At 39.7% G+C, this 18,459-nt stretch overlaps 2 protein-coding genes across 5 annotated transcripts in view; one reads left to right on the top strand and one right to left on the bottom strand.

The window, feature by feature from the left end:
* Positions 1-811: 811 nt before the first annotated feature.
* On the top strand, positions 812-15,583 carry pdzd7 (PDZ domain containing 7). Of its 3 annotated transcripts, none has more exons than XM_023949475.1 (18): positions 812-1,030; positions 1,526-1,624; positions 1,822-1,955; positions 2,682-2,819; positions 2,910-3,084; positions 3,171-3,347; positions 6,400-6,547; positions 7,877-7,937; positions 8,013-8,190; positions 8,289-8,515; positions 8,600-8,764; positions 11,643-11,746; positions 11,896-11,987; positions 13,086-13,177; positions 13,371-13,442; positions 13,578-14,177; positions 14,352-14,452; positions 14,947-15,583. In XM_023949475.1, exons 2-18 carry the CDS (start codon positions 1,602-1,604, stop codon positions 15,088-15,090), a joined length of 2,631 nt encoding a protein of 876 aa, XP_023805243.1. In that variant the 5' UTR covers positions 812-1,030; positions 1,526-1,601; the 3' UTR covers positions 15,091-15,583. The 3 variants fall into 3 exon arrangements, with proteins under 3 accessions (XP_023805243.1, XP_023805244.1, XP_023805242.1); XM_023949476.1 differs by lacking the exon at positions 812-1,030 and adding an exon at positions 1,050-1,314; XM_023949474.1 differs by lacking the exon at positions 812-1,030 and having other exon boundaries at positions 1,051-1,624; positions 1,730-1,955.
* The window catches only part of lzts2 (leucine zipper tumor suppressor 2), a 32,850-nt gene continuing 29,614 nt past the window's right edge, over positions 15,224-18,459 (bottom strand). For both annotated transcript variants that reach the window (XM_011488367.3, XM_011488365.3), the window contains one exon: positions 15,224-17,595. In XM_011488367.3, the coding sequence (XP_011486669.1) occupies positions 16,888-17,595 (708 nt within the window). In that variant the 3' untranslated portion in view covers positions 15,224-16,887. The remainder of the gene's footprint in view (positions 17,596-18,459) is intronic.

Below are 18,459 nucleotides of genomic sequence, written 5' to 3'. Positions count from 1 at the left end.
TGGTGGCACACAACGGTGTATACCACAACTAAAAATAGTTTATAGATGGTCCTTTACTTCCCCTCACGCCTCCCACCTGTTTAACCTGTTCAGGGAAACATTGAAATGTTTGTGGAAATTTAGTTGAAATCTCCTCCTCTAGGGGTGGGTGAACAGCTATCCAAGTGCATCCCAGGAGGAGAACCCAACCTCCCCACAGTAAGAGGGCAATTGGTCCTCAACTGACCAGCAGCTGACCCATTTATTACTAAACATAGCTTTAATAATGTAATATTTTAAGAGATTTATTGAATAGAACTAAGAAAGTAAGCTTATTTTCATAATCGGTTAAACCAAACCATATTTTCTTAATGTCAAAAAGAAATAGGGCCTAAATTTGAGTTAGAGCTGACAATTTCCAAAATAGTTCTTCAAATTATTTACAAAATGTACGTTTTTATTTTAATCTCTGTGTGTATTGATTTGTTGGATAGAATGTTTAAGATTTAAAATGTATTTCTTATTCTTTTCTGTGAAAGGACACTGACAGACTTTTATTTTGGTGGGCCCGAAAAATATTTTTTTTTCAAATCAAGCAAACTTTATTTGTAATTAGAAAAAGTGCCTCTTGTACTTGGGCTTAAAGCGCTTAAAACTAAGACTTGTCTTCAACAAAATCACTATTTACTTAAAGAACTGCTGACATAAACTAAAGATCTGTTGCTCGTTTTCTCATTTTATCCTTTAAGTGAGACTTTTTGGCCTCTGATCGCCTTCGAGAGATTGACAAGTCAACTAGCCCGTCAATCACTTTAAGAATCTCCTCAGCCAATCAATGCAGACTGAAGGCGGGTCTTTGTTCAGAACCAGATACGCTACTGTCGCTGTGCGTCGACATTTTTTTTATATATGGACTCTCTTAAAGTAATTATCTCACTTAATTTTGTTTCTTCTTCATGGAAAGTGAATTAAAAAATATATTCGACGATTGATGGTGCTGTTTATTGGTAGAATAGAGGATTCGAGGTGGACTTTTGAAACAAAATGTCTGGTGAGTGTCTTTCAGTTTCAGTTACATAACTTCTCCAAACTGCTTTTGGTTGTGTAGTTTACGCAAATTAATGTTGATGTTGTATCATTCTTTTTTTATTAGGGCAAAAGTTAATGTTAAAATGAGTCGTTTTGGTATAAGTTAAAAAAATTAACCGGTGTTTTATGTCGCTATCCGTGGTGCTGAAGCTTAACAGGGGACTTCACCTGAGGAAAGTGACGACACTTTCCTCAGGTTCGGTAACCATAGAAACGGCGTGTGACCTCGCGACTGGATTGGATCAGGTCTGTCTTAAATGGACCATTTAAACCCTGTTTCTACCCACTCCACCCTTTGATTATGTCTTACAAAATATCTTTTGGTGCATCACCTAAATCCAATAAAGAGAAAATGTCACTATTTTATGCTCATTGACCTGTTTATAACTAATTGCATAAATGCCTTGGGGCCAACTTTGTGGTCACTAATACACAAGATATATTTATTTTACTTAAGACTCAGACAGGTGAGGGAGATGCAATATGGGAAGGAATGGGCCAAGGTGTAACTCCAGAAAGTCAAAACATCAGTCATGTCACAGAACCACCTGCAGTCGTAAGTTTAATTCATTTGGAAAGTCATTTATTTAATTAAAAAACATTGAGATGATTAAAAATGCATTTTTAAAGAGATTTTTAATGCAGGTCTTCCTTTTTTTAGACTCCTCCACTTGGAGCTGAGCTCATGCTGGAGTGTCTGTGAAGGAAGACCCCTCCAACCTTCATGGCTCACTCATCAGATCTGCCCCGCAGGGAGAAGACCCCCGGGACCCATGGCTTGCACACAGCTACACGCAACCTATTACGAAAAAAAGAGCAGCGCCGACATGGAATTCGATCCTCCTCTCCTATGGGTCGAGTCATTCTCATCAACTCACCAGTGGAAGGTAAGTAGAAGTTGACTATCTGGAGAGAGTTCGACTAAACACTGCATTAAGTTGAAGTTTTCATCTAAAACCTGTTTCAAAATGTTTTTTGGGGGATTTTAAAATTATGTGGCCTTGTGTGATCAAAGTATCTAACAGAAGGATTAGTAAGAGGTCCAGTAAAGCAAAATTCCTTTAAGCTGGTATAAATATATTATCCTACGATCTCCTTTTACAAACAGTTGTATTTTGCATTAAAAAAGAAGCTTAAATCTGAATTGTTGAACATATTCATCCCCTGTGGCGGAAATCATTTCTCACAACAACTTTAGGGATCAAGAATCAAAGTACAAAAAAAGGTTAAGATTTAAACTATACAATTAAACCACACAATTCTTAAAAGTCTCTAAATTTAAACATTATATATGGATAGACAGAAAAAAGGAAACACCAGAACCAGAGAAGCTGTAGTGCAGTAAATGTTTAGTCAGCAAAAAACTATTATTTGCATCTGTTGTTAAAATATAATTTAACTTTCAAAGTAATTTCAATTGGATTTCCTAAAATTTTCCCTAAATTATAATTGTGTTAAACTAATTCTGCTTTTGTAAACATGTTTTTTTATTTATTTTTTAGCTTAATTTTATACATTTATGTTAGTCACAGAGTTCAAGATTGCATTATTTTACATCACTTTATGTTAGAAAAAAGTGCATAGAACTTATTGAAAACTTTTGACTCATTTAGGGGGTGATGAGAGTGAAGATCTTCATACAGTTACTGTGGATAAGAGTGTGGATGGCAAGCTGGGGTTCAGTGTTCGTGGAGGCTCAGAACATGGCCTCAGCATCTTTGTCAGTAAGGTGGAGGACAACAGTACAGCCCGTAAGAAACACTTTTTATAGAAACTTGTGTGTGTAACATCAGCATTGCTGTGCATTTTCTTTATAATAATGTTTGGGTGCTGGTTGACAGAGGAAGCTGGCCTGCAGGTCGGGGATAAATTGGTGGAGGTGAATTGCATCAGTCTGGAGAGCATCACCATGAGCAGCGCCGTGAAGGTTCTGACTGGCAACAACAGGCTGAGGATGGTGGTTCGGCGGGTTGGTAAAGTCCCAGGTATCCGTTATTCCAAGGAGAAGACGACCTGGTGAGTGAACTCAACAAGATAAAGCATTTTAACCGTTTTGTGACTACTTGAGTGCTGATAAGTCAAGTGTGCTGTTTGTTTTCCAGGGTGGACCTTGTACGTCGGCGTATGGTGGTGGAGGAGAGTGGACAAACTCCTTCGGAGGTCAGCTCAGGCACCACCCCCCGAAGGATTGTCCACCTTTACACAACCTCTGATGACTACTGTCTGGGCTTTAACATTCGAGGAGGAAAAGAGTTTGGCCTAGGCATCTATGTCTCCAAGTAGGTCTTATAACCACAGAAAGAAACCACAGAAGCTTGTTTAGAAAATGTTCAGACAAAAACCAAGAATTGATGATTCTGATCTTCAGCCACATTACTTTTGATTATTTTATTGCTTGATTTGCTCAAATTAATTTAACAATCATGTTTAAATGTTGTCAGAATAACATAATAATCTTTTTATCTAAGATAAAAGATAAATATAAGGAATAAAGTCTAACTACCCTATTGATCAATATGCAAAGCTTAATAAGATCAGTTTTACTTTTCTTGTAAACAGAAATGTAGGGTGAAGTTTTCTTAAAGTTAAAGAAATGTTTTATTCCATTGAGAATACTGACTGGCAGAATACTAAATTTATTTGGTATTGATACAGTAATTCACAATTCAGTGTAATTTGATTACGTTTTTTTTTTAAATATACATTTTAGAAATATACATTCAAAATCAATTTTGTGTGGTTGTTGAAAACACTTCACAAAACAAGTGAAATAAACTAAACACATGTATTTCTAAATTTGTGGGGGGGTTTATATTAAAAAAACTAAAACAATTTTTGTGTAAAAACTAGATTAATATAGTTAATTACTAGAATGACTTTAACAGAAAAAATATTGCTGTTTTTTATGAATGACTCCGTATCCCTAAGTAAGGGTTGATCAATCTTTTTTTAATTAAACCAGCTTATGTAGCTGATTATCTCTGAGGTTGAGTGGATTAACATTTGTTTGGAAACGTTTAATGCAATCAGAGAAAACTGTTTGTCTCCACATATCTGTCAATGAAAGCTGGTTATCCTTTTACCTCCAATATTCCCATTACAGCTCTGTCAGTCACAGGTCTGACTGCGCAGTGGTGAAACCTTTGTAAAAACGTTAAGTCTGTTTGAAGAAATGTTTAAAATCAAAGTTCATGTATCTGGTATTCATTGATCGTGTTATTTTTCCAACAATATTATGGAAGTCAAACGTTTTACAGTTGTTAGCAGTTGGTGTGTTCCAAAATCAAGAACGAGAAAAAAATCAAAATAAACTTTTTAGGGGATGTGATGTTTGTATGTTTAACCTCCTGACTACCAGAGGGGAAAAAAATGTCCAGTCACAATTTTTTATCTTCTTTATTACCAAAAACTAAAATTCCCAACTTTCCACCCCTTCACATTTGGTATAATTGAAAAGTCCCAAGTGTCATTTGTAAATACCAAAAGAAGTTAATTCAGTAGTCTGCAGTGGTTGGAAGATTTTCAAGTATAGAAAATTTGCATTGTTAGTAGTAAGGAGGTTTTCATGGAATCAGGAGATCCCAGATCAAACCAGATTCCAAGATGGTTGCAGCTTTAATGAAAACGGATTTCAATTTTGTCACATTTTTATGTTATGTAAAAAACGATAAACACGAATGCCAAAAGTTTGGGTTAAGTTTTTACAGAGCACCTTAAAAACTTTTTGTCTTAAACTCAGACAAAAAAATAAAATAAAACATGTAGTGACTTTGTTTTTATGTGTGGCATCGTAAGAACAGTATGATTGTAGTTTGTTTGGGACATGATTTAATGTCCCACCTCTAGAATATTTTTTTTGACATTTATTTGCTAATGAAATTTTCTACTTACCGGTAATTTTTTCAGAGCCACCGAGTCTTAGTCTCGTTTTTAGTAGGACGTCAGTAACAATAATAACAATTAACATTGATTAAAGAGTGCCGGACTCTTATTTAAAGTGTGAAAGATTGGTAAATATTTTAATATATCATTGGTAAAATATCATTGGTATATTTTACCAATGATATTGGTAAAATGGCTCTGGGACGGGACGGGACAAACCTCTTGGGGCCCCCGGTCGCTCTGGGGGTCATCCGCTTTGGCTGCGGGGTCTGGGTGGGGTGGGGTTGGGGCTTGTCGGCCCTGTCCTGTGGGGGGGCTTTCTGGGGGGGGGAGGGGAGCCCACTATTGGTAAGGGACCTTAGGGGATTGACGGGTCGGGGTCTCTGCTGAGGCAATTGGCGGTTGCCCCAGCCGCTTGGCTGCCTGGGTCCCGTCGAGGCCTGACCATAGCTCTTCTAGGGCCGGCGCTTGGCTGGGGGGGGGGGCTGTACTTGCTCCGGGGGGGGGGGGGCGGCGCTTTCTGGCTCCTCGCTCTCTGTGTGGGGTGGGTGGTGCTGGGCCTGGGGTGTCGGCGCCTCGGGGGATGGGGTCCCTGGGCTGGGGTGGCCTGGCCCCTATGCTGGGGGGGGGCTGGGGGACGGCTTTTTGACCACCGTGTGTTGATAACATTTCACTGTGTGTGTGGACAGGCCCCGCCCTTTTTGTACTACATTTTAACCTTACCGTAATGATAAACAACCAGTAAACCTGTCTGCTCTATGCTGCTTCATGGTCTTATCCCCCCCCCCCTTCTACTATCACCCTTCTCCCCCCCCCCCCCCCCTCTCTAACATCCCTCTCTCTTCTTCCATCCTTTCCTTTTCCGTCCGGTCCAACACCAAAGATTTTCAAACATGATTGAAATTAATAAAGTTTGGCCTCAATTACAAAAGGGGTTTATTCAGACATACCTTTGGTTTGTCTGAAGATTAATAACCCCTCTTGTTAAAGTAAAATATGTCCAACACAAGAGGCCCTGAGCTCTCATCTGTCTGCCCAGCTGTTGGACAGGACAAGTTTAAAAAAAAAAATGCCTGTTAAGAACATCTTCAACACTCATGTAACAGTTTTTGATTGAATTTGATATCTTTCCAGCCTTTTTATTCCCTTCCCCTCAAACTAATTGCTAAGAGGCGTGTGTTTGTGTGTGTGTGTGCATGTTTGTTGTCCTGTATTTTTAAATTCTTCATTGTTTTTGAAATATGTAAAGTTTCAACTATATCTGTTGGTATCTGCTTGTTTTGTTGTATGTTAGGGCCCCCCTTTAAAACGAGATGACACATCTCAAGGTCCTTATCCTACAAACAAATAAATGTGAAATGTGAAAGAAAAATAAAATTCAAACAGATTTCTTTGATTTTTCTCAACTAAACAGAATATTCTTTTGTTTGATGTCATATCTATCTTTAGGTTGGATTCGGGGGGCTTGGCTGAACAAAATGGTATAAAGATCGGTGACCAGATTCTTGCTGCTAATGGCATAAGCTTTGAGGACATCAGCCATAGCAGCGCGGTGGAAGTGCTGAAAAGCCACACACATATCATGCTGACCATCAAGGTGAGAACACTGCATTTCACATGTGTAGAAATAATATAACCGGTTTAAAAAAACATGTAATATAAAGACCAGAAATGTATGTTTATTTAGGGTACATTTAGTACATTTATTGCATGAATAATTAATAATTAGTTAGTTTTTCTATAATTCTATCAAATTTAGTGCATTTTTAAAGAAATATAAATGTTACTTTTGAAGAACCAAGTAAACGTCAAACTTCAATATATTTTTAACACTCTGGATTCCTAAAGCGTCATAAAATAACATCATATTTCTTGATTCTAAATGCGGAAATACTCATGTCATTTTAGGTTACCTTCTATTTTTAATCGGTTTTATCATTTGTGTTATATATAACTCTAAACTATGATTGTAGTATTTCTAAACGAGTTACATTGAAGTATCTCTACTATATGAAAATAACAAGTATTACAAACAATTTATAGTGTGGTAGATCTTAGAAAAAGAATTACGTACATTTTTTTCATTTTATTCTTATTGCCTATTTTCCTTTTCCCATTATTTAACAGAATAAAAACACAGCTTTATGAAGAAAATAACAAAAAAGCCTTTTTGAAAGCAACATTTTGAAGCTACTCACCATTACACATATTTTATTTCTCTGAGGCATTTCTTCCATTTTCATGTTTTTAAATGAAAGAATCTTTACCAATAAATGTAGAAAATAAAATTACCATCTTCAATTAATCAGTCATTGATGGTGGAATTGGTTTTAGTGGATGGCTGCTGTATCCATCAGACTAAGCTAAAAAAAGGCTGTTTTACATTCTAGCAGTGCCTATTAGAAAGCCTGTCCTTTCTTTCATTACTGCTTTGGTAAAATGACCTGCCTCGTGCATGAACTTTCTGACCTGCTGCCTGTCTTTTCATCTTAAACTTAGCTGCACAGGAGTTTAATAGCTGCACAGCGGTTGCCGCTGCAGTTTCTGCAGCCCGGCTAACAGCTGGCGTGCAGTTGGAATACTCCTCGCTCACTTAATTTGTCTAAGCTTGGGTTTCGTGCCATGAAAAAACAGCCATGGTGCGTGCATTATTCACCAGGCGGCTGGGATCGGGTGCTGAACAAAACACAGAGCCTGTGTTTTGTGTAACTTTAGTTTTGGAATCCTTTGCCCTTCTCTGTGAAAGATGAAACGTTTCCTGAAGATGGAAGCATTTCCGCTATCAAAGGTTACTAGAAAGCAGGAAAAGAGGAGATTTTTCTTTGGATCTTTGTGTGCTTGCATGATAACTCCTTATCAAAAGTTGCCATCCCCATAAATGTTTTGGCTTTTCTACTGTATCCAATCTGTGGTCATATCTTTACAGGAAGCAGGGCGATACCCTGCCTACAAGGAGATGATAGCAGAGTACAGCTGGTTGAATAAACGTAGGTGTATTTATGTTTTGAATGTCAGTGTTGGAGGAAGAAAGTGTCTTCTAAGATCATACTGTGTCTTTTTAGTGGCTAATGGTACAAAGAAACCTTCCTCCCAGGGTTCAGACTCAAACTCCTCCACCTCATCGTTGTCATCTGGGACTCCAGTCAGCTCCCTGAGCGGCCTTTCTCAGGTCATGTTTCCACCCAGTCTGCCGTTTCCTTCAGACATGGTGGATGTCTGCATCTCCACCGAGGACCAAAGGTCAGCCAGTACCCTTGTTTTCTGCATACTTTCTTTTATTTTGGAAACTTAACGCATCAAACTTTCAAATTTTCACTCTCTGTTCTTCGGACTTTAAGATCTGAATCAGAGCGAACCGAAACCGCCATCCAGACTGACTTTCCCTCTCAGAGGGCAGCAGCTGACACGACTCGCAGCCTTGGACCAATCACTCTGCTCAAAGACACGGCGATTCGAGGGCAGGTGAGCACTCCAAGGAAAGAGTCACCCAAAACAGCAGTTCTCCTGGCACTCAGCAGACCCAGCAGACCCATCACCAGGTCTCAAAGCCAAGTCACAGTAGCAGGTAAACTGGCACTAAGGGCTCCTGAAATCCAGCAGATAGTCCTGAAGACTCATAAAATGAGTTGCTGTTGTTGTATAATCATAGAGATTAAACAGAAGAAGGAGAAGAAGCAGAAAGGGAAAGATCTGGGAAAGAGGAGTACCCTGCAGCGCTCAAAGACACTTGTCAACCTGCTGTTCAAAGGAGGACGGAGGAGAGACACCTCCAAGGGGCGCTCCAAGTCTCCATCCACTGACAAGACCGGCAAAGGTAATGTTAGTGTCCTCGCAGTAGCAATAGTTTCTTCCCAGTTGTATCACAGAACCTAATTTTAAAGCAGCTCTTGTTCAAAAAAAAAAAGATTTGCGTAAAATAATTTTAAAAAGTTTTTTCCTCAGGAACTGTTTGTTTCATATTGTAGTTTGGAGTAATATTGGGGTATTTCCTCCATCTTTGATTGTGGTGATAAAGCAGTACACTTGAAGTTTATTTCATTAAGTATACTTGAATATCTGTATAGCAAATGTACTATTGATCAGGGGTCCCCAACCCCTGGGCCATGGACTGGTTCTGGTGCCTGGGCCACTTGGTACCGAGTGGCTGACAGCGAAAAAAATACATTAGCAGATTATTATTAAAAATACATATTTATATTATTTCTATTTTGTTTATTTCCTGATTCTAAAGGAAGTTTTCTGATTCTTTTGGAAGTTTTTGAAAATTACCGGATTTTGTTCACCACATCCGTCTATGATCGAGTTGTTCGCCTTGGTCACAGGACTTTAAGCAGCTGCTTGGACCGCTAAGTTAAAAGCCCAAAGCTAAAAGGCTCATAAAAACCAAACAAAAAACATATTTGGAAAGTTTCTTCAGGGAAAAAAAGAGTCAGTGAGGAAACCGAAGAAGAGCTTTCAACTTCAAAGAAACATAAAGCTGCTATTTACTGACAAAATACATTGAAAGACGTTTTTGTTCGACAATAAGACCAAAGCCATCATGTCGCGCCAAACAAGAAACAACTTCTACGAATAAATAACTTTGTTTCATTGAATCTTCATCATCTGTAAAAAAATGTTTTTAGGTTATTTTAGGCTGCACGGTGGCGCAGTGGTTAGCGCTCTTGCCTCACAGCAAGAAGGCCCCCGGTTCAAGTCCCGGCTGGGGGACATGGAAAAACACAACATCAATGGGGGACCTTTCTGTGTGGAGTTTGCATGTTCTCCCCGTGCATGCTTGGGTTTTCTCCGGGATATCCGGCTTCCTCCCACCGTCCAAAAACATGCTAAATAGGTTGATTGGCAACTCTAAATTGTCCATGGTGTGAGTGTGACAGTGAATGGATGTGTGATTGAGGATATTCTACCCTGCGACAGACTGGCGACCAGTCCAGGGCATCCCTTGCCTACGCCCAAGTGGCCGGGATAGGCTCCGGCAACCCCGTGACCCCGAAAGGGAATAAACGGTTAAGAAGATGAATGAATGAATTTTAAGCAAAATTTCTTGTAGGAGCATTTAAATTTGTAAAAGTGTTTTTTCAGAAACTGGACGCTTCAAAATATTGAACACAAACCGGCCCGTTAGGTCCGTTCCATGTGTTAAACCGGTTAAACCTAAACAAGTTTGGAGACCACTGCATGTAGGTGTAGTGTAATAAGGATTCTGAGTACTTCTTCAGACTCAATTGAAAAAATTTTAATTTCACAATATATAGATAGCGTATAAAAAGTAAATTTCAAGTGTAATGCCTCACTTTTAGTATAGACTAAGTACATTCGTATTACACTTAAATTAACCTACTTTTTGCTATAGGAAATCAATAACGTTCTGCTTTTCAGAAAAAAAACAGATCAACATAACGCACGCCACGCCGTGGAAGCCTGTTGCTTCCATGGCGTGCATTAAAAAGTGATAATGCATACTTCGAAGGGCTTTAACCCGCTTATACCATACAAAAGAAATAAATAGTAACCAGTTTTTAGTCCTTAATTCTTGTTTTTTTCCAATTTGGATCGCTTTTCTCAAAAAATCAAACTATTTGTTACGTTGCGCCGCACCACATAACAAATAGTCCACGTCGCACCGCACAACCACTGCAATCAAGATTCGGCGACATAAAGCGATATATATATGCTGAGCTTTCCGATGGGTTGAATAAAACATCAGCTCAGAGAGAAAATACAGCTCTTACTGCTTGTTTTTGTCCAAATGATGAAGCAAAAGGTTGTTTTAAAGAAGCTTCTTTCTTTTACCGTGCGGTTATCCTGTGGTATATCACTTTTTAACGCACACCCAGCAGCCAATCAGAATTGAGTATTCTCCCGGACCATGGTATAAGTAAGGGTTAATGGCCGACAAAGTGTGCGTTTATTACTTTTTAACGCACGCCGTGGAAGTCTGAACCGGTTGCTTCCGCAAAGTGCGTTAAAAAGTAATAACGCATACTTCGAAGGCATTTAACCCGCTTATACCATGGTCAGTTACAAAAGCAATACATATTAACCAGGTTTTAGTCCTTAATTCTTGTTTTTTTTCCGATTTGGATAGCTTTTCTCACAAAAAGCGGACTATATGTTACGTGATGTGGCGCACCGCATCACGTAACCCGATGGGTTGAATAAAGCATCAATTCAGAGAGAAAGTTCATCTCGTACCGCTTGTTTTTGTCCAGATGATGAAGCAAAAGGTTGTGTTAAAGAAGCCGGCGCAGTGATACAAAACATTTAAGCTAGCTGACCAGAACTTCTTTTTTCACCGTGTGGTTATCAGGTTTTAATGCACACCCAGCAGCCAATCAGAATCGAGTATTCAACCCGACCATGGTTTAAGTTACTTTTAATCTTTTTTTTCCAGTTTTTTTGCTTTTAGTGGCATCAAACGCCGACTACGAGACCAAACAGAATACAATGAAAAATATACACTGTAACTTTGCAAGTTTACAATCTGAGTTTTTATTATTTCTGTCCATTTGGCTTTTAATTCTAATATTTAGATCTTCAGAGTCAGAGTTTGTTTTTATGCAGCATGTTGTTCTGAACACTGTTTTTTTTTAGCTTAAGTTTTTGAATGCTGCTGTCCTTGTTATTTGTCCTGTCTGGCAGACTTAATCCTTAATAATCATATTTCTTACGTTGCTGTGTAATATTTTTAGATGGGCAGATGCCAAATGCAGAGATGCTTGGAGTGGTGGAGGACATGGCCTGTAGGCTGCTGACTGAGGAGGAGATGCCTGCTGTGATGAAAGCATGTCAAAGGGTGAGGTTTTTAACTAAAACAAGGATCACAAACTATTAATGTTTATTTCCAAGTATTTATTTTCTCTGACAATGTTTGTCAGTTCTGTAATCTGATTAGAAATTATGTATTGTATTGAATTCTGATTCAAAAATCTTTAACTCTTTAAGTATGTATCAGAACGGTCTGTGGAGGACCTGGTACACCACCTGCTGGTCGTGCTGGACCGACCTGAAAAGCTGCTGCTGCTGAGAGAAATCCGGTATGAGGGAAAAAAAAGAGCTATGCTCTCAAAAAATCTGTAAACTATTCATAATAAATGAACTGTAATAGAATGCAATAACATTCATGCAATGGAAGGAACAATAATTGCAAGAGGAGCTTTAAGACTTCTGTTTCAGATAAAGCTTTTCCAAAATTACTGAATAACAACTTTTTAAATAAAGCTGAGACACATTGAAAGTGATAAAGCTTAATTATGTCCTGCAGCAAACCTAAACTGCAAGGACTAAATTGTTTTCATAATTCTTTCTTATTGCGAAACTGGGAGAAAAGGTTCTCCTGAGTCCAGCAGCTCACTCACACAGAGCAGCCGGACGGACAGCGGTCTGAAACCTTCTCAGATGCTCACACAGTAACAAAGCACCCTCCCATGCTCACAAACACGAAGTTACGGGTCCGGCTGCTCTGCTCAGAGTCATGCTTCGCTTGCGCTGAGCAGCCGGCTGGTCCTGTTTGCGCCTGCTCTGAAGCGCCACAACGTCTACGCACGACGTAAAAGCCAGCCCAGTAGTGAATCACAATCAGAATAAACTGTTTGCATGCACCACGATCGGATCAACAATCAGCATAACCCACCTATCTTGATCGGGGCAGGGTATTCCGAACGGTGTGGTTAGATGAGGCATTTTTATTCTGATCAGCCGTTTTTTTCCCGATTACTATTGTCCAAGTAACCACAGCTTCTGATACAGTTTTTGCATAATTCCAGGGGACCTTTGGCTGTTTCAATGACACGTGCATGTTTTTTATTCACTGTTTGCTGTAAATCCATAACACATCCACTTCATTACACGTGTTTGGTGTAAATTCAGTTTGTATCCGTATTTTAAGTAGATTAATAACATGTCTTCATGTTAGTATCATGCTAGCTTTAAAAAGTTTGTTTTCATCTCTTAAAGTAACTTTCTAATAAAGTAGGATTGAGCATTATGCTAACTCATTTTCAGCAAATTCTTTCAGCAATTTTTTAAATTGCCAAAACATCTTCAGCGACCACATTTAGCAGAAAATATCTTCACCCTAGCATTATCACAGGTGATGCAACTTATCTAGTTTTTGTTTTCTTTTTTTTTCTCAGACTACTGCTTGCACCACTTGATCTAAGTGTGTTCAACAGTATAGTGACCTCAGTTGAAGTAGAAGCTTACAATATCCTCAAGCATCGCTCAGGTATGCATCATCCATTTTCAAGCTTAAATACGTCATGGATCATTTCTTTTAAGAACGTAAAGGGTGATAAGCCAATAATGAAATAAAGCATGTGAAAGTCAGGAAAACCTTTGAAAAACACAATCTTGTTAAATATTATCGAAAAATGTGGGTTTTTCTGTGAGTCAGCATTTCTTTTATCTCTGCTCTGCAGTTCGCACTCCTCCTCTTCGCTCTCCAGCTTCTGGTCGAGCACCAAAACGTCGCCTCATCACTCCCATACCAGGCTAGTAGTACAGTTTTTTACATCTTTATTCTAGCTTAAATGGTGGCTGCTTAGATTTTCATATCTGTGCTTAAATACTTTAAAATTAAACACTCAAAAACGGTCAGAAATTGATAACTTTTGTATGCTCTGCAGATTACAGGGGAGGCTTTGAGCTCCACAGTGCTGAGGAGGTGGAGGAGGAGAGCCACCTGCTGGAAGAGCTAGAGAAGCTCAGCCTCGGTGGGCTGCCAGCAGCCAGAGATAAGCCACAGGTTCCAAGATCCTTCTCCCCTCTGCTGGATATACCAGTGGATGAATACAGCACATCCAAAGATCTTAGCCCCTCCTCTGCCAGCTTAGTTCCTCCTAACTGGTTGCTGACCCACCACCATCCTCTCCGGACAGACTTTGGCACCATCCGCTCAGTTCACTTTGACGAGGTTTCTTTGCACTCCCCTTCAGACAAGATGGGAAAAAACTCAGAGAGAGGGCGGTCTGCTCTCAGGAAAACGCACTCTAAAGGCAAAAAGGAGAAAAGTGGAAACATGAGTAAAAACGCCATGTTTACGGTGCAGAGTGCCGCTGGCAGGACTCGGCCTTTGCTGTCACAGGTGTTCAGTGCAGGATGCAGTGAGCAAGAAGGGAATGAACAAACGAAGGCTTCCGCCGAGATCAGACCCAATGGTTCTCCCCACGAAGAGCAGCAGTATCACCTAAAAACCGTCAGCATCTCTAAGACCAAACAGTCTCTGGGTAAACATGAAAATATTTTTTTTGTTTAATCCACATTTTCCTGCTTTAGAGACCAACGTTGACATCCACACGACACAAATATAAGGTTTTGCACTAAAAGTTAGCTTTTCAGAAATGGTGGCACTATATTTACACTTTAATAATTAACCTCATGTTTGCATTGTGATGCTGCAGGCATCAGCATATCTGGTGGGATGGAGTCAAAGGTACAACCCGAGGTGAAGATTGAGAAGATTTTTCCTGGAGGAGCTGCCTCCAGCTGTGACGTGCTGAAGGTAAACAGAGCAGAGGGGGGGGAAATGTTGTTTCCCAACATGCCCTGCTCTAGTATGTTCTAAATGGCTGAACACAGGGTAGTCAGCCGTGAGTAGGGAATGGATTTCAGGAAAACATTCAGACACCAAGCCTTGAGACCTGGTGTTCCCCACCCCATATTTAGAGGATATTTATAGGGTTCATTTATACCTTTACACAATAACTGATTTTACTTAAACTCAGTAAATACTAACTAATAAGCTGTAAAAAAATATATAATTCTTTTAATTGTTAAATTAATTTCACCTAAGATTACAGTAAATTGGGGAAAAAAAACATGCCAGATTTCTAAAGCTTAATTTGCTTGATTTGAAAGTTTCCACATAAGTAAAATATTTTTTTTGTATGTTCCACTTGCTACTGGTTAATTAAAATTAGTGCCTCTCTGTGATTTTATAATTCCCTTTTTTTAATAATTCTGATTAATTTTAAGACCATTGTTTTTGGCTTTTAGGCTGGATTTGAGTTGGTCTCGGTCGACGGTGTTTCCCTGCGAGGAGTGACTCACCAGCACGCTGTCGATGCTATCCGGAAAGCCTTCAGCAATAAGGCCAAAGACCCCATGGTGTTTGTAGTCAAGGTTCCTAAAAAAACTTGAAAAGCAGACAAGAACTCTCTTTTATGAATTCAAAAAAACACCCAGTAATCAGCCTGCAGGGATTTAGCATAAAATACTGTTGCTATTGTTATTAAGTTGAAGATACAATTCAAAATAAAAGAAGACAACTTGATGGCCTGGAAAAAATAAGAGTTTATGCTCCTGGAAAGGGACACACATAATTTAAATAAGGACTGTTTTAACTAAAAATTCAACAAATTTAACAGACCTTTACATGATGTTGATGTTGAAAATGTGTAAAAGCAACAGGGATAAATGTTTCTAAATTGTTATTTTCCACCCCAGCAGCCTGTGTGCATGGCAACACCACTTTAATGTATGCAATCCATGGCAACATAAGATCAAGATATTGTCTTAATAATGTACAGGATAAAAAGGTGAATTGTATAACAAAGTGTCCTTTGTTGTAAGAACTTAAAAAAAATGTACTTTTTAAACAACAGTGTCCAGAAATAAACATCTTTGCCATACACATTCTCGTACAGACCCAATTTCTAGAATTTGCTACCAAAGATTGCCAACATGTCAAAATGTAGATTTAAATCAAAACAAACTGTTGAAGTTTATTCTTTTATTAATATAACCACAGTGGGTTTGTTCAAGAACTGTACAGCATGAAAATATGAATTTGATATCTTCATAAAAATATTGAGGATTATAAAATTATGCAAAATAAACGTCCACACTTATATGTTATTATACAGTAATTATAACCTTACAAGCAAAATATGTTTGGGATATTGCTTTGGTCTATTCACAGTGGATATGCTTTTATTTTGATGAGAAAACAGTGCTGCAAGTCCACTTCATTTACTAGTAGGTGGCAAAGATTCTTCATTGAATGGACTTCTTTCATGTAAATCTAGTATCTGACAGATGCAGTGCAGTAGTCATTTTTAGGACTCAGAAAAATGCCAAAAAAGCTTTTAGATGGAAACATTCAGGTCTAAGTGCAAAACTGTGTCCCATAAATACAGAATACTTTATATGGAGATATTAGGAAAATGGTAATAAGATACTTCAATACACCAAAGCCATAATAAAGGTTTTCCAATGGTAAATCTTGTGCAATGAAAACTTCAGGTCATTAGTGTTATGAGTCTGTTGACAGATGCTTCAAACGTGGCTAAATGATGGAATACACTTTGAAAAGGGGCTGCTCGTGTTCAATTACTGATAATTAGTTGATTAACTTTACAAAACCATTCTTTTTTATTAAGGATTCGTGTTCCAGCACATCTAAAAAAAGGCTCAATTAACGTTTTGGTTATAAAACTATATTTTCAGTCCAACTCATCTCTCCATGTGTAAAAAGTTTTTAGTTTGGTCATAATGGAATTTACATAAAGACCCGTTCAAGTGTGACAGCACATCAACATGTTCACAGACTTGCAACTCTGGTTTATGAAGCCTACTTTGACATGTTGAATGTGTGGTTTCCCACATTCACTAAAAGGTGACAAGCGTGGGCGGCCTTTAGTGGGAGAGTGGTGTTAAACACAGCAGGGAGGGTGGAGTCATGACCGGCACGGCAGAAAAATGGAGTAGGAGAGCAAAAGTTTGGGTGAACTTACTCACACACACACAAACATCTAAAGTGAGATCCACCAGGACAGGTTGGTCAGTGCGCTCGTCAACACAGGCGTTGATGAATGGGCCGAGAAGCGGCGGGGCAGATGACTGTTAAAGGTCGATGGCTTTCAAGTGCGACAGCAGTCACAGAGACCATGGTTCTACAGATAAAAGACTTCGCAGAGACCATTCACACTGCAAGGGTCAGATCTCCGTGGCTGCAACGTCATCAAAGTTGATCTCGTTGCCGCTGCCCTCGTCCTCCTCTCTGCTCTCCAGTTCCAGGCTTAGCTCCTGCAGCTGCTGCTCCAGCTCCCTGTTCCTCCGGTACATCTGCACATAGTTCTCCTGCAGCTGTTTCTGGTAGCGGATGACTTTGTCCTTCTCCTCCTGCCATATCCTGCGCTCCTGCTCAAAGCTTGCTGCTTGTTGCTCAACCTTCTTGCACTCGTAGGCCAGTTCAGATCTCATTCTGTCCATCTGAGCCTTCATATTCTGCTGGGTTTCTACCTCGCTCTGCCGCTGGGCCTTCGCCTCATCACTTTCATATGCTAACAGCTGCTCCTGGGCGTCCTGGAACACCTGACACTGTCTGTTTCCTGGACCCTGACTCGCCAGGGTCTCCTTGAGATGAGCGAGCTCTCCCTCAAGGCATGCAACCTTTTCTCGGAGCAGCTCAGCTTCACTTTTGCGGCGCTGAAGCTCGTTTTCGCACACTTCCAGCTCCATGGTCCGTGTCCGAGTTGTGCCATGGGCCTCCTGGAGGAGCACCTGAGTGTTGGTCAGCTCTCCACGGGTCTCTCGAAGTTGACCCCGCAGCGAGACGATTTCCCCCACTCGCTGGGCGAGCTCATTCTGCACCTCTTTCAGCTGCTGCTTCAGCAGGGAGATTTCCCCTGACTTCTGACACACCTGAGGTCAAAGAAGACAAGTGTTTGTGTCAGTGAAACAAAGATGGTTGCAACCAACAAGTTGTCCACTTGAAAAATGAACTAAAAAAAAGACACCGGGTTACAGTCTTGACTTGATTGTAGCTTATTTTATTCTATGGACAGAATAAGAAAGTTAGAATGAAACCAGTCTGAAAGGGGAAACATTTTAAGTCCAGTTTGGAGTATTTTTCCCCCCTAGTAACACATTATCAGAAGGATTCTATTGATTTAATTATTGACCCATATCAAATGCTTTCAAAGAAACAAAAGTCATGCGTTCTTTTGGTCTGCATGACAGTGGTAAGGAATGGTTTGTCATTTTCTCCCTTCACCTTCATACGAGACAAACCATAACCAATTATATCGAGGGGAACCTTAGGATGTTAGCTCAGAGTAAGTCTACGTTACGTTGAATCGGGATTCACGCAGGCGGTAACGACGCCCGACGGAGACAATCGGAGGTTCGCAAATTAAACATAGAAACGGTGTGCAAACATGCTAAGTCAATGTCAGACAATGTAATTTTCTCTGGTCAGCTGCCGAACTTAGTCAGTGATGAAATGTACAGCCGCTTTTCATCCTTTAACACGCTGGTTAGCTAAATGGTGCCCAGAAAACGGTGTTGGCTTTGTGGACAATTAGAGCGTGTTTTGGGGGAAGCCCGGTCTCATTGGAAGAGATGGCATTCATCCCACTTTTGATGGAGCTGCTCTTCTTTCTAAGAACATTTCTGCTAACCTTAGCCGTGCACAGTCTGACAACCCAGGGACGAGACCACATCAGCAGTGTAAAACTCTCCTCCCTCCTTGACTGAATGAAGCAACCCCTCCCAGTTATAATAACT

This window comes from Oryzias latipes, chromosome 19 (assembly GCF_002234675.1).
Source record: "Oryzias latipes chromosome 19, ASM223467v1".
Taxonomy (NCBI): domain Eukaryota; kingdom Metazoa; phylum Chordata; class Actinopteri; order Beloniformes; family Adrianichthyidae; genus Oryzias; species Oryzias latipes.
The sequence above is the reverse complement of the archived record's forward strand: the minus strand, read 5'-3'. Positions and strand labels throughout refer to the sequence as shown.